The 14,947-nt window shown below is 39.3% G+C and overlaps 1 protein-coding gene, 1 non-coding gene and 1 pseudogene across 4 annotated transcripts in view; all 3 read right to left on the bottom strand.

Moving 5' to 3' along the window:
• Positions 1–14,947, bottom strand: part of MED17 (mediator complex subunit 17) — a 39,300-nt gene that overhangs the window by 16,287 nt on the left and 8,066 nt on the right. For all 3 annotated transcript variants that reach the window (XR_012094413.1, XM_008020544.3, XM_008020546.3), the window contains exons 4-9: positions 13,617–13,753; positions 13,446–13,530; positions 12,441–12,593; positions 10,965–11,095; positions 9,786–9,970; positions 4,954–5,091 (exon numbers count right to left, since the gene is read on the bottom strand). Coding sequence is in view for 2 of the 3 variants with exons in the window: in XM_008020544.3 (XP_008018735.1) it covers positions 4,954–5,091; positions 9,786–9,970; positions 10,965–11,095; positions 12,441–12,593; positions 13,446–13,530; positions 13,617–13,753 (829 nt within the window). In the remaining variant the exon portion in view is untranslated. The remainder of the gene's footprint in view (positions 1–4,953; positions 5,092–9,785; positions 9,971–10,964; positions 11,096–12,440; positions 12,594–13,445; positions 13,531–13,616; positions 13,754–14,947) is intronic.
• On the bottom strand, positions 10,198–10,297 carry LOC119626655 (small nucleolar RNA U13). The gene has a single exon (XR_005242813.1). It is a non-coding gene; the product is annotated as a small nucleolar RNA U13 (small nucleolar RNA).
• LOC119626669 (U4 spliceosomal RNA) lies at positions 12,728–12,923 on the bottom strand (annotated as a pseudogene).

Raw genomic sequence — 14,947 nt, 5'->3', positions numbered from 1 at the left:
TTCTCCCGGTTCAGATGCATTTTACCAATTTGAGATCATTTTTACTATAAGCAATGTTGCCTAGTAATACAGATGACATCTTTCCTTAACAGGCTTCCAAGGCCTTAGAGCCAGCGTTAACAAAGAGCACATTCTCATACAGAAAGAGAAACAGTTTTGTTAACTCTTTACCTTCTCCTACTGAAAAAACTGGCAAACAAGTCAGAATATATATACTCCATTAAGTTGGCTTAGGCCAAATAAAAAAACTCATACAATAGCCCGTAAATAACAAGCAGATCACTGCACTCTTCCAAAGGAACTTATAAAATTTCAGCGTGTAATACATCCAAGAAATCTGAAATCCCCTAATAACACAGATTTTAAAAATGCAGGAAAAAACAGCTTTATATCCTCTCACATTTGATAATAGTGCTTGTTTCTAACTTTGTTTTAAATATTTCACAATAAAGCATTTTGGTGATTGTCTATATAAAGTTGAAATAAAAAAAAAAAAAATAGAGGCTGGGTGCAGTGGCTCATGCCTGTAATCCCAGCATTCAGGGAGGCCGAGGCAGGCGATCACAAGGTCAAGAGATCAAGACCATCCTGGCCAACATGGTGAAATCCCACCTCTACTAAAAATACAAAAATTAGGTGGGCGTGGTGGCACACACCTGTAGTCCCAGCTATTCAGGAGGCTGACGCAGAAGAATTGCTTGAACCCAGGAGACACAGGTTGCAGTGAGCCAAGATCACACCACTACACTCCAATCCGATGACAGAGCAAAACTCCATCTCCAAAAAAAAAAAAAAAAAAAAAAGACAAGGTCTTGCTATGTTGCCTAGGCTGGAGTGCAGTGGTTTTATCCATGGTGCCATCATAGCGCACTGCATCCTTGAAATCCTGACGTTGAGTAATCCCCTCCTGCCTCAGCCTCCTGAGAGGCTGGGACTTCAGGTGTGTGCAACCATGCCTGGTTTAAGTTGTAATTTTGATGAACTAAAGTTTACACTGTTTTCTCAAAGAAAAACAAAACTCAAAAGGCTTAAAGATATATACATCATACATCTAACAAACATTTTAGAATTCTTTTCTTAAAACAAGGTGTGAAGGAACAGGGATTCTTATCACTCACTGTTGGTGAATGCATACTTGTGGCAACCAATTGAAGAACAATTTGGTAGTACTAATTAGAAATTTAAATGTCCTTATCTTTTCTGAGACAGGATCTCACTCTATCACCCAGGCAGGAATGAAGTGGCGCAATCTCAGCTCACTGCAACCTCTGTCTCCTGGGTTCAAATGATTCCCCCACTTTAGCCTCCCAAGCAGCTGGAACTACAAGCATGTACCACCGTACCCAGCTAATTTTTCTGTTTTTAGTAGGGACAGGGTTTCACCATGTTGGCCAGGCTGGGCTCGAACTCCTGGCCTCAAGTGATCCGTCCGCCTCAACCTCCCAAAATGCGGGGGATAGAGGCGTGAGCCACCGTGCCCAGCCAAACGTCCTTCTGTTTTAACCCAGCAATTATACTCGTAGGACTTTACCCTATAAATGGATATACCTGTACATGCACAAATTATTTGGCTGATACTCAACAAAAATGTTCAGAACAGAAGACTGATTAAAAATTTGGGACATATAATGGAATACAAAAAGACTGTAAGAAAAAAACGAGGTAGACCTATGTGCTAACAAAATAATGTTTACTCACTCATATACTACTACTGAGCAATAAATTGTTTATTATGTGTACCTGTCTGTATTTCTGGACCTTATGGCAACATGAATAATTTTAACTCAGAATAATGCAGAATAATCCATATATTTTAAACCTTGTTAAAACAGTCCACATAAAGTAGTCCACATTTACTACTCTGTAAAGCATTTCCTGTATACAGTTTTACCTAATTGATTCCATTGTATTCTGATCATTAAACCTACCTGCATAAGTTGAACTATTTCAAAAAAATACTACTGAGTTTAAAAAGCACGTAAATTGCAAATGACTGCTAATACATATAGAGTTTCTTTTCGGGGTGATGGAAATGTTCAATAATTAGATGATGATGGTTATACAACACAGGGAATACACTAAAGACCACTGAACTGTGTCCACTTTAAAATGGTGAATTTTGTTATGTGTAATATGTTTTTAGAAAGCATACAAAACTGTGTAAGAGAGGTAGGGTTGCATGTCTTCTACATGTATATGTAAAAAAAAACCTCTTTTTAAAGAGAGGTAGGGTACAGGAACAGGTAGGATATATACGCTTGTAAGTACATAGACATTCCTAGAAAGATGTGGAAGAAACTGTTTTAAATGACTGATCCAAAGGAATTCTGAGAATTATTTTCAACTTTCAACAGCCTAAGTTGAGCCCAGCTGCGATGGTTAATACTGTCAACTTGATTGGACTGAAGGATACAAAGTATTAGTCCTAGGTATGTCTGTGAGGATGTTAACATCCTCATCCAAAGGAGATTAACATTTGAGTCAGTGGGCTGGGAAAGGTAGACCCACCCTTAATCTGGGTGGGTACAATCTAATCAGCTGCCAGCATGGCTACAATATAAACAGGCAGAAAAATGTGAAAAGAGAGACTGGCCTAGCCTCCCAGCCTACATCTTTCTCTCTGCAGGATGCTTGCTGCCCTTGAACATCAACTCCAAGTTCTTTAGTTTTGGAACTTGGACTGGCTCTCCTTGCTCCTCAGCTGGCAGATGGCCTATTGTGGGACCTTGTGATCGTGTAAGTTAATACTAAATAAACTCCCACGTGTGTGTGTGTGTGTGTGTGTGTGTATTTTCAATTAGTTCTGTCTCTCTAGAGAATCCTAATACACCAGCTATAGAAGATGAGGAAAAGGGCATTCTACTACTGCCTTCTACTTCTCCTCCACTCCTGATCCTGTCAAGGCTACATCATCACTAACTTTTCTTCATGGAAGTTTAGCACGTTTACATTGGGACCTGTAATCATAACCCCACAGTTTTAGTCTCAGTTCTAAGTATAAACAATTCAATGATGATAACTTTCTCTTTTCCTTCCCATTGCACTCAGTCTCTCTCAACTTTTTACTATGGAAAATTTTAAACACAAACAGTAGGAGGGCAAAAGGGTTATCAGCAAATAAATAATAAACACCAATAGAAGTATAATATAATGAAAGCCTATAATTCCATCACCCAGTTTTAACAGCTAAAAATGCAATCCAAACTTGTTTCATCTATGTTCAACACCTACTTTCTCCCACCCCACCCTCAAATCACCCCAATTATGTTATTATTTCTTTAGACAGGGGAAGAAAACTCTATGACTCCACTTTATTCCACCATCTTTCTCTGGAAGTTTCAGGACTAGTTTCCTTCCCATTGTGTATTCTTTCATACTCTACATCTGCTCTCACACTTATCTACTATTTTTTCATTTTTTAAGTGAATTAAAACCTCTGCATTAAAAATAGTATTATATTGGGAATGACTATACATAGGAAAAAATCAAAAAGAAAGAAAAAAATAGCATTATAAAAGTATTTTCTGCTCCTACTCCCAAGGGTCATTATTCTGTGTTTCACAGTATGTTTTGCTTTACTGTGGCTAGTTACGTCTGTCTGAAATAAAGCAACTAAGAAGGGTATGGTAGTGCACACCTGTAGTCCCAGCTACACAGGAGGCAGAGGCAGGAGGACTGCTTGAGCCCAGGAGTTTGAGATCAGCCTGGACAACAGCATTGTGAGATGCCCACCATCTCAAAAACACAAATTGAGACAAAAAGGAATTAAACCAACTAACACTTTAAAAATAAAACGTAGTCACAGACCCTGACAAATGTCAGGTGTTAAATTTCAAAGAGGCTCAAAAGGTAGCCTAAAAAGTCCTTTAACGGCTACTGGCCAATTGTATTAAGTCGTGATTTGTGAATGTAAATCAAGTAGACTGCATTCCTATGAAGGCTGGGGACAAAAACCGTCTTACCTCCTTCACAGACACACAGTTATCAACCTAGTTTTTAGGGCATAATCATGAACTGGATTAGACCCAGGATCAACACCAGGTCATGAGAGCTATAAAACTTAGGCTGTTCTAGGCATAACATGGAGTACAGGCTAGAATACAAATGGCCCTATCTATTAACTTCGAATATACTAGACCTGCCATAGCCATTAGGCAAGAACTGAAGCAGACCCGGAGTCTCAAAAGGTAAGGCAGCCTTCTGCTCAGTGCTAGGATTCATTGTTTACTCCAGCTCAAATATGTGACATTTACCTAATAGAGACCAGTTTTTAGACATTCTTACCTCTCATTCTTACAATGTTTAAAAATAGACTTTATGAATTTTCTCCTAATAACTAATTGCCATCAAAAAAAACAAAAAACAAAAAAACAGTCGCCGGGAGTGGTGGCTCATGCCTGTAATCCCAGCACTTTGGGAGGCCAAGACAGGAGGATTGCTGGAGTCCAGGAGTTCAAGACCAGCATGGGCAACATAGACCTGTTTCTCAAAAAAAAAAATTTTTTTTAATTAGCTGGGCATGGGGGCACACACCTATAGTCCCAGCTACTCAGGAGGTTGAGGCAGAAGAATTCCTTGAACCCAGGAGCTTGAGGCTGCAGTCAGTTATGAACATCACTGCACTCCAACCTGGGTAAAAGAGTGAGACTCCACCTAAAAAAAAAAAAAAAAAAAAAAAAAAAAAAAAAAAAAAAAAACACTCTCTTTGGGAGGCTGAGGCGGGCGGATCACGAGGTCAGGAGATCGAGACCATCCTGGCTAACACGGTGAAACCCCGTCTCTACTAAAAATACAAAAAACAAAACAAAACAAAAAAACACTCTACAGTTTATATAATTTACAGAAATGTTATGCCACCCTAGCAAATAAAAACCAAATGCTTAATACAATTACTCAGCAAACATCAACAGCAATTAACATATTAAATACAAAACTTTTATTTTGGCCACTTACTTGCATATTTGCTCATAGCCTTGTGATGTGATTAAAACTTTCACACTAGATTCATAAACATCATTGATATTTGACCAATGAGCTTGTATCTGAGGATCCTCAATTCGGCTTGCTAAGCTGTCAATGGTTGCAGCAGCTCTTTTAAACACAAGAGGTTAAAAAACTTTTTAAGTCACCATACAAAATGATAGGACTATAAATGATTCATCAATTTTATGAAAATTTTAAAACTACTTTTTAAAACTACCACTATGTGTAAGGCAGACTTTAAACGAAGGCAGAGGTAGTTCTAAGAACCCTTTCATACTGCTTGAATGTGTAGGTTCTCAGCTTCACACTACAATATACTCTCATCAAACACCCCTGATTATCACGATTCATGATAGATTTATTCCCTTTATTCATTTTCTTCCACTCAGAAAAGCTTATCAGGAAATGAATGAGAAGGATATTCGATATTTTAGGGTATAAATCTAATATAAATCATTCATAAATGTCAGTATTTGATCCCTGGTAAAAATGACTTGGGACATACCCACATTTAGACCCATTAGTGTAATGAAATTATAATCATATTCAAGAGAAGCTAGAGATTTTTTGCACAATCAAAACCTTATACTCCAAAAAAAGAAAAATATCAATACAAACAAGAAATAAGATTCATCAAGTATAATTCATTATATAGCAAGCATTATAGTAAGTGCTTTCATGAATTATATCATTTAATCTTACTAACATATCATTTAATCTTAACCTTATTAGGTAGGCACTATTATTTCCATTCTTTTTTTGAGACGGAGTCTGGCTCTGTCGCCCGGGCTGGAGTGCAGTGGCCGGATCTCAGCTCACTGCAAGCTCCGCCTCCCGGATTTACGCCTTTCTCCTGCCTCAGCCTCCCGAGTAGCTGGGACTACAGGCGCCCGCCACCTCGCCCGGCTAGTTTTTTGTATTTTTTAGTAGAGACGGGGTTTCGCCGTGTTAGCCAGGATGGTCTCGATCTCCTGACCTCGTGATCCGCCCGTCTCGGCCTCCCAAAGTGCTGGGATTACAGGCTTGAGCCACCGCGCCCGGCCTATTATTTCCATTCTTATAAGAGGAAAAACTTTAGCAATGTTAAGCAATTTGCCCAAGGTCACATAGATGTAAACTGGGATACAAAACCTGGGAGTCTAAATCCAGAGTCAAAAACCTGGGAATCTAATCCCAAAGCCAATAATCTTATACACACTAATCAACAGCCAACACTTAGAACCAAAGCATAAATCATTTAAATTAACCAACCCTCAGTTTCTAATTATCTAATTTTTAACATTTTACTGGAAAAAGAAAGGCAGGCCTGGGGGTGGCTCACACCTGCAATCAAAACACTTTGCGGGGACAAGGAGGGAAGATCGCTTGATACCAGGAGTTCAAAACAAACCCAAGCAACGTATCGACAACCAGTCTCTATAAATAAAAAGAAAATTAGCTGGCACAGTGGTGTGCATGCGTAGTCCCTGCTACTCAAGAGACTGAGGCAGGATATCACTTGAGCCCAGCAGTTCCAGGTTACAGTGAGCTTTGACCCCACTACTGCACTGCACTCCAGTCTAGGCCAGAGTAAGATGCTGTCTCAAATTTTTTTTTTTTTTTTTGAGACGGAGTCTCGCTCTGTCGCCCAGGCTGGAGCACAGTGGCTGGATCTCAGCTCACTGCAAGCTCCGCCTCCCAGGTTTAGGCCATTCTCCTGCCTCAGCCTCCCGAGTAGCTGGGACTACAGTTACCTGGGACTACTAGCCACCTCGCCCAGCTAGTTTTTTGTATTTTCTTAGTAGAGACGGGGTTTCACCGTGTTAGCCAGGATGGTCTCGATCTCTTGACCTCATGATCCGCCCGTCTCGGCCTCCTAAAGTGCTGGGAAATTTTTTTTTTTTTAAGAGACGGTCTCACTCTATCACCCAGGCTGGAGTGCAGTGGTACAATCTTAGCTCACTGCAACCTCCACCTCCCAGGTTCAAGCGATTCTCCTGTCTCAGCCTCCAGAGTGTAGCTTAGACTACAGGCGTGTGTCACCACGCTTGGCTAATTTTTCTATTTTTAGTAGAAACGAGGTTTTGCCATGTTGGTCAGCCTGCTATAGAACTCCTGACCTCAAGTGATCTGCCCTCCTTGGCCTCCTAAAGTGCTAGGATTACAGGCATGAGCCACCATGCCATGCCCCACCTCAAAATTTAGTTTAAAAAAAAAAAAAAAAAAAAATTTAATTTTAAAAGAAAACGGGAAGAAATGAGAAGAGCCAGTAGGCACAAGGGGCTTTTACATTAACAGACTTAGGGTTTGGTCTGCTGCTACAGTACTGGCTTCTTACAATACATTCTGAAATTTATTTTCCTTTTTCCTTGGTGTGTTTCCCTGACAGTGCTTCATAATTCCTATAGAAGATATGTATGTGTGTGAGCATTACAAGAACCGTTAAACTGGAAATAAAATTATCTAGCAATGGAAAATTGGGAAATCATGAAGTATTTATATAATAGGATATTATACAGCTATTAAAATACATTTAAAAACCTTTAATAAAAGATGAAAAACTTTATAATACAATATTAAATGAATGCAAGGTATAAAGTTTTCGTTTGTTCTGGTGTCACCCCTGAGGTATGAACTCAGAAGGATATAAAATTTTATAATCTCTGATTTCGTTTTTAAAGACACACATACACTCTGACATATATACATAAAAATATATTAACACGTCAAGAAATCTCACAGTGCATGGTATCATACACATCAGTCTTTTTTTCCTTTTTTAACATACAGCTTCGCTCTGTCACCATAACTGGAGCGTACTGGAGTGATCACAGCTCACTGCAGCCTCAACATCCCAGGCTCAAGCGATGTTCCAGCCTCAGCCTCCCAAGTAGCTGGGACTACAAGTGCATACCACCACAGCTGGCTAATTTTTTAAATTTTTTGTAGAGATGGGCCATGTTGCCCAGGCTGGTCTCAAACTCCTGGAATCAAAGGATCTGCCTGGCCTCCCTGAATGCTGAGTTTACAGGCATGAGCCACCATACCAAGCCCAGCTATTTTTTAAAAGACTTCCTGGCCAGGCACAGTGGCTCACGCCTGTAATCCCAGCATGTTGGGAGACCGAGGTGGGCAGATCACTTGAGGTCAGGAGTTCGGGACCAGCCTGGCCAACATGGTGAAACCCCATCTCTACTAAAAACACAAAAATTAGCCAGGCATGGTGGTGCATGCTTGTAATCCCAAATACTCGGGAGGTTGAGGTGGGATGATTGCTTGAACCCAGGAGGCAGAGTTTGCAGTGAGCTGCACCACTGCACTCCAGCCTGGGTAACACAGTGAGACTTCGTCTCAAAAAAAAAAAAATTTCTTGTAGAGACAAGGTCTCACTACATTGCCCAGGCTGGTCTCAAACTCCTGGGCTCCTGGGCTCAAGCAAGCTTCCCATCTTGGCCTCCTAAAGCATAGGGACTACAGGGGTGAGCCACCATGCCCAGCCAGGGTCTTTTTTTCTTCACTAAGCTTTTTGCACACCAGAAAGAAGTAACATTTTTAAAGCTTTTGCTGCTTCCAAGGCTACACTTACTACTCTGAAATTTATAATGGCTCTAAAAATAGCTATTTTTATGCTGATCATTTATTTTGGGGAATATTTAAATTTATGGTCAATCAGAAATTTGAAAGACTACTCAAATTATCAGCTTTTTAAGTTGAACTGTATTAATGGTAAGAAACAGTAACCTACTATATAATACTTTATTACTTACAATAAACTTCTACATACATCCTATACCTACTAAGACCCCACTCCTATACCTACTATTGACAGGGAATTAAGTGGGGGACCATAGACACTAAATGCCTTGCTTGAAGTTATTTAGCAAACGATTGAGCCTTGGCTTACACACCTTTCATCCCTAGTCCCCTACTCCTTTCACTGTATCATGCTGTCTTCTCTAACATGTCTCCCTAATTCCTTTTACTAAAAGCTGAAGGACCTAAATTTCCACTTTAAGACTACAAACTCATGTACTAAAAAAAACTGTATTAACAAGAAAAAGACTGGAAATCAAAAATAAAATATCATCTATTTAATGACAATGCCCATGCCTGAAATTCTGGAGTACTACCAAGGCATAATTACAAATGAAGTAAAAACAGGCCTTTTCACCAAGTACCAATAATAAAATAGAAAAGCACCCTTTAGCACTGAAAAAGATACATTTATATGTAATCATGCCATGTTATTTTGTAAGCAGTATATATAAAGGAAAAAATAAGAGCTTTGGCATTACATAGACCTGGGCATAAATCCTGGTTCTGCAACTTTTTAGCTGTGTAACCTTGAGAAAGGTGCATAACTTCTTTAAGCCTCAATCTTATCAGTAAACACAGGGTTAATACTTCCTGCCCCAAGAACAAAGGTTAAATAAGTTAACATGAAGGCAAGTGCTTTCCAAACTCTAAAATGTGCAAGAAACAAAACATACAGAAACCCTCAAGAAAAACATTTAAATCAGTTCAGAAGTAAGTATCTCATGGCTGGGTTACTGAAGAAAGTATGGTATTGTAAGGCACATTCCTAGTCAGTTGTCTTTGCAAAAAAGTGACAGTGTTAGAAAGAATACTGTTAGATCAGACACAGATTTAAGTCTTCCCCAGACTTGACAGGACCCAGTCTACGACCATAAATAAACTCTTACCACTTCCTCTGCCGAAAATAAAAAAATTAAAGCATCCCAAAAAAGTGTATGAAATAATAGAAGAAAACAAACTGCAATTTCAAAGAAAAAACAGAAAACAGTAACTTTGTTCAACCTTACCTACTCCTTAGAAAAATATGCTTTGCTTGTTTAATTATTTTTTCCAGAAGCCCTTCACTGGATTGTAATGAATTAATTTCATTTTTATCAAAAGCTTGAGGACCTGAAAGTCTCATTCTCTTGTGGCCAAAAGGGGCACTTGCTGGATGAGGCATCATGATGGAACTCAAGGTCTGTTTATGAAACTAACAAAAACAGTCATTTTAAATAACCAATATCCACATTAGTAAACGCTACACAATATTTAATCAAAACATGGCTGACATCTTAGAAACACTGAAAGGAATGGATTTGAACCACATATGAAAACAATCCAACCTTGGAGAAAAATGCTAGCATCCACTAGGTCACACTTAATGCAAGTCTGTAAAGAGAAGGTCCCTCTCAAGCTGTAACTTTTTTCCTTTTCTCATGTCAGATGGGTAACGCGCCGACATCCTAATAAGGTTTGAGGGAGTCACAACTCACGCATGAGCATGAAAGCCCAACATGCTTTTGAACCACAAAAGGATCTCAAGCTTTTTTATTTTAAAAGTTTTAAAATATAAAACAATCCTCTTCATTGAGTCTCATAAATAGAACAAATACAATCAGTAAATAGTTCTTTCACTATACCCTAGATTAGAGGTTCTCAAACCTGGCTGCCTATCTGAACCTCCTGAGGAGCTTTTTAAAAACAACTCTTGTATCATCACAATCAACTGAACCAGGTTTTGGGGTTGGGCAGGGGAGGTTGTAATATATACTTCTACGAAATTTCACAGGATATTCTTCTGAAATTACCCTGGCCTGTGAACCAGCTCCCTGGAAACAGGTGCAGATGATCTACAAGTAGAACATGTCCTAAAATAAAACTAGTCTGTTCACAGACTCTGGCAAGACATTTTCCCTTACCTCCCCCAGTCAGAATCACCCTTCCCTCTGCACTTTAGCACCATGTTTCTTACACCTCTACTTTAAAACCTGTATATCTCTACCACTAGAAGGTATGCTTGGGAACAGGGACAGTATTCTGATTATCTCTATTCCCCTAGGAAACAGCAAGGATCTTTCATATCAGACAATGAATGTTGTTCTATGTGAATAATCAAGACTCAGCAGAGGAGCGGGATGCTTTGTGCATACTCACTGCCCTGGACATGCTCACCACAGTGCAAAGAAATACATTTATTTCCTTACCTCTCTAATCAGTAGATGCAAATTATGCTCTAGGACATAAAGGTGGTCCTCTGGACATTGCTTCTCAGTAGTAGATTTTTGGGATTTCTTATCATTTGAGGAATGGCACAAAGAAATAGATAACTGCAAATCTATTTATAAAAAGGAGGAGGACAGATACAAATAACCTGAAATATGGAAAGGTACAAACTATCTTCATAAAGTATAATCATAGCTCATTTTCAAAAGGTATATTCTAAACTTGAAGATCAGACCTAATGATTAACATCTGTATATCAAGATTACTATTCGGGTGGGTGCGGTGGCTCACGCCTGTAATCCCAGCATGTTGGGAGGTCAAGGCGGGCGGGTCACAAGGTTAGCGGATCAAGATCATCACGGCCAACATAGTGAAATCCCGTCTCTACTAAAAATACAAAAAAATTAGCTGGGCATGGTGGCGTGTGCCTATACTCCCAGTAGCTCAGGAGGCTGCGGCAGGAGAATCACTTGAACCAGGAGGTGGACGGGTTGCAGTGAGCCAAGATCACACCATTGCACTCCAGCCTGAACAATAAAATGGAAACTTTATCTAAAAAAAAAAAAAACAAAAAAACTATTCATGAATATAATAAACTACAATGTATTTTAATAATTCAAATTCTGTTGACATATAATATGGCTGCTGCCCTTGAACTGTGGCTAAAGACTGGTGAAAAATCTATATATTAATTCGTTTTTTTCCTTTAAAATAAGAGTTGGTAGTCAGTCTTACTGTGTAAAAGACAGTCTTCCCTGCTCCCATGAGAAGTAGGATGGAATTTCTCACTGCTAAAACCTACTTCCCTCTAAAGACGACAGTCCTTAGAATTTATGTAAAAAACAAGTGCAAAGCTAAATACAAACTGATCCCCGGGGCAAGTCTACCTGCTTTTGAATAATACAATGAAAATCCAGTTTCTACAAATTTGAGACTATTATAAGTAAACTTTTTCTTTTTTTCAAATTTTTTTTTGTTTTAGTAGAGATGGGATTTCACCATGTTGGCCAGGCTGGTTTCGAACTCCTGACCTCAGGTGACATGCCCGCCGCGGCCTCACATAGTGCTGGGATGACAGGCGTGAGAGTAAACATTTTTAAATTGGCCTCTCATTTAGACAATTAAGGCAGGATCTCTGAAAAATCTCCCTTCAAAGCAACTGTTGCTAAATAACTGTAGCTACGCTAGCACAAATGTTCTTTTCTCTTGACCACAATAATGACTACATAAGTGCAAATTTTAAATATGTAGCTTAAAAATCCAAGGGTCACACTATTTAGGACAGAACAGATTCCACAGTGTAGTTTGTGTTACATGCTTTACTGGCTGTCACTATGGATAGCACACTATTTCTTTGCTCTCCTTATTCTCCCAACACACCCTAAGAGCTACCTTCTCTGTCCTATTCCCCAAAACACAAAGTCTTGTTCATAAAGTCGAAAAAGGGCTGCTCTTACTCGGAAAAGGCTGAGAGATAATCTGGTTTTTCACTACAATGTGAGGGATTTGTGATTTAATTTGAACAGCTTCCCGAGAGAGCTGTGCAAAAATTTCTTTACATAAGAGAACATTCTGTGCCGCTTCTAATTTTGTCTGCCAATGCGGGGAACCTGAAAGACAAGAAATATATGTGTCAATTATCTAACCATATTATGCATTAATTAGTTTAAATGGTGATCTGAATACATATGACAAAAGTTTAGAAAAACACTACATTACAGTATATTCTTTTTTTTCTATTCAGTCTCTATAGAGACTGTCAAAAATTGCCAATGCCAACTGTTCCAAATCATCCCAGCAGGGTACTGAGAAGTTCCCTGCCACCCCAAGCTTTCATTCCTAAAGAGGAAGTTTCAATTCCTGAAGAGGGAAGCATCAATTAGCAATAATCATGCCAGAGATAAACCTCATTGGATATGATACTACCACTGTGCAAAGCTATATTCTTTCCAAATTATAAAAATCTCACTTCTTTAACAGAGAAAACCAGTAAATAAGTCCAATCTTTAAAAAAAAGTTGCCGGTGGCTCACGCCCTTAATCCTAGCACTTTGGGAGGCTGAGGTGGGTGGATCACCTGAGGCTGGGTGTTCAAGACCAGCCCAACCAACATGGAGAAACCCCATCTCTACTAAAAATACAAATGTGGCGCATTCCTGTAATTCCAACTACTTGGGAGGCTGAGACAGAAGAATCGCTTGAACCTGGGAGGTGGAGGTTGTAATAAGCCGAGATGGTGCTACTGTTCTCTAGCCTGGGCAATAGGAGAGAAACTCGGTCTCAAAAAAAAAAAAAAAAACTGCACAGCTATTCACTAATGGTTTATTGACAAATTTTAGAAGTATATTTTGAATTGTTCTTACTTCAAAATATCTATTTTTCCTACCCATATTTATCTTCAGTTTATTTTAAAACGTCAGCTCAAATAAGACCAGAAATTAAGAGGATAGAACATAACCATACCTGGTTTGGATTTGGGCAAAGGTCGTTTGAAGAGGTTAACGGTGCCGAGGTCGCCTATATCTGGAGCCTGTTTTTGTATTGAAACCTACATGACAACAAAAACAAAAAGGGTTAACAAATTAACTTCAGGCTATTCATAAGAAATTACTTGAAAAATATTTTGACAAATACCTTGATATATGCAGACCCCTCTAAATCACTAGGAATTTGGACATCAAGAGGACAGTAATCTTCAGGTATCTTTTTATCCAGATCAAGATCTGTATTCTTTATTACTTCAAATGTACCGTGATGAGGAAAGAGAGATCCTAATGTTGTATTAAAAACAGGAAAATAAAAAACAGTTAACATATTATTCTGACACACATTATTAAGTATATAATACTTGACATCCACATCACTGAATCACAAAGTTCCCACTAAAAAACAAGTTTTGGGGGAAAGGGTGAGGAGTGGTGAGCAAAGGAAAGAAAGATAACAGTGTTGGGGGGGGGGTAAGTTATTTACCTTAAAAAAATAACACTTCTTAGTCTAATGACATCATTGTAATAAGAATTCCACAGAAAATCCAAATTGTTTTATTCTAATGGAGTATTGATAAAAATGGGTGTACTCACAGGGCGAGTGCAGTGGCTCACGCCTGTAATCCCAGCACTTTGGGAGGCCGAGGTGGGCGGATCACCTGAGGTCAGGAGTTCAAGACCAGCCATGACCAACATGGAGAAACCCCCGTCTCTACTAAAAATACAAAATTAGCCAGGTATGGTGGCGCATGCCTGTAATCCCAGCTACTCGGGAGGCTAAGGCAGGAGAATCGCTTGAACCCAGGAGACGGAGGTTGTGGTGAGCTGAGATCGCACCATTGCACTCCAGCCTGGGCAATAAGAGCAAAACTCTCTCTCAAAAAGAAAAAAAAAAAAAGAAAAAAAAAAAGGGTGTACTCCTAGAAAACAATTCCTCAGATTGACACCTTGCGGATGAAATACTTCTGGAGCTTAGCCTCTCTACTAAGGTTTCAACTAAGTGCTCTGCATCCAACAAACAGAAAGACAGAGGATAGTGCACACAGCAACTTTTTTTCAACCAGTCTCCTAGATTTTTTACTTTATTTTTTATTATCTTTTTAGAGACAGGGTCTCCCTCTGTCTCCCAGGCTGCAGTGTGGTGGTACAATCACAGCTCACTGTAGCCTCAAACTCCTAGGATTTAACAATCCTACCACTTCAGCCTCCGAAGTAACTAGGACTGCAGGTACATGCCATCACACCCAGCTAATTTTTAATTTTTTTTTTTTTTTTTAGATATAGGGTCTATGTTGTCTAGTCTGGTCTTGAACTCCTGTGCTCAAGCAATCCTCCCACCTTGGCCTCCCCAAGTGCTGAGATTACAGGTGTGAGCCACTGTGCCCAGCCCAGTTCCTAGATCTTATGTGATGTGTTTTTGTGTAGTTCAGAAATTTGGGTGAGTTGCTCTGGGCCACTGAATTATGTAAGAAATAGATG

The sequence above is a fragment of the Chlorocebus sabaeus genome, chromosome 1 (genome assembly GCF_047675955.1).
Source record: "Chlorocebus sabaeus isolate Y175 chromosome 1, mChlSab1.0.hap1, whole genome shotgun sequence".
In the NCBI taxonomy this organism is placed as follows: Eukaryota; Metazoa; Chordata; class Mammalia; order Primates; family Cercopithecidae; genus Chlorocebus; species Chlorocebus sabaeus.
This window is presented reverse-complemented; position numbering and strand designations above follow the sequence as displayed.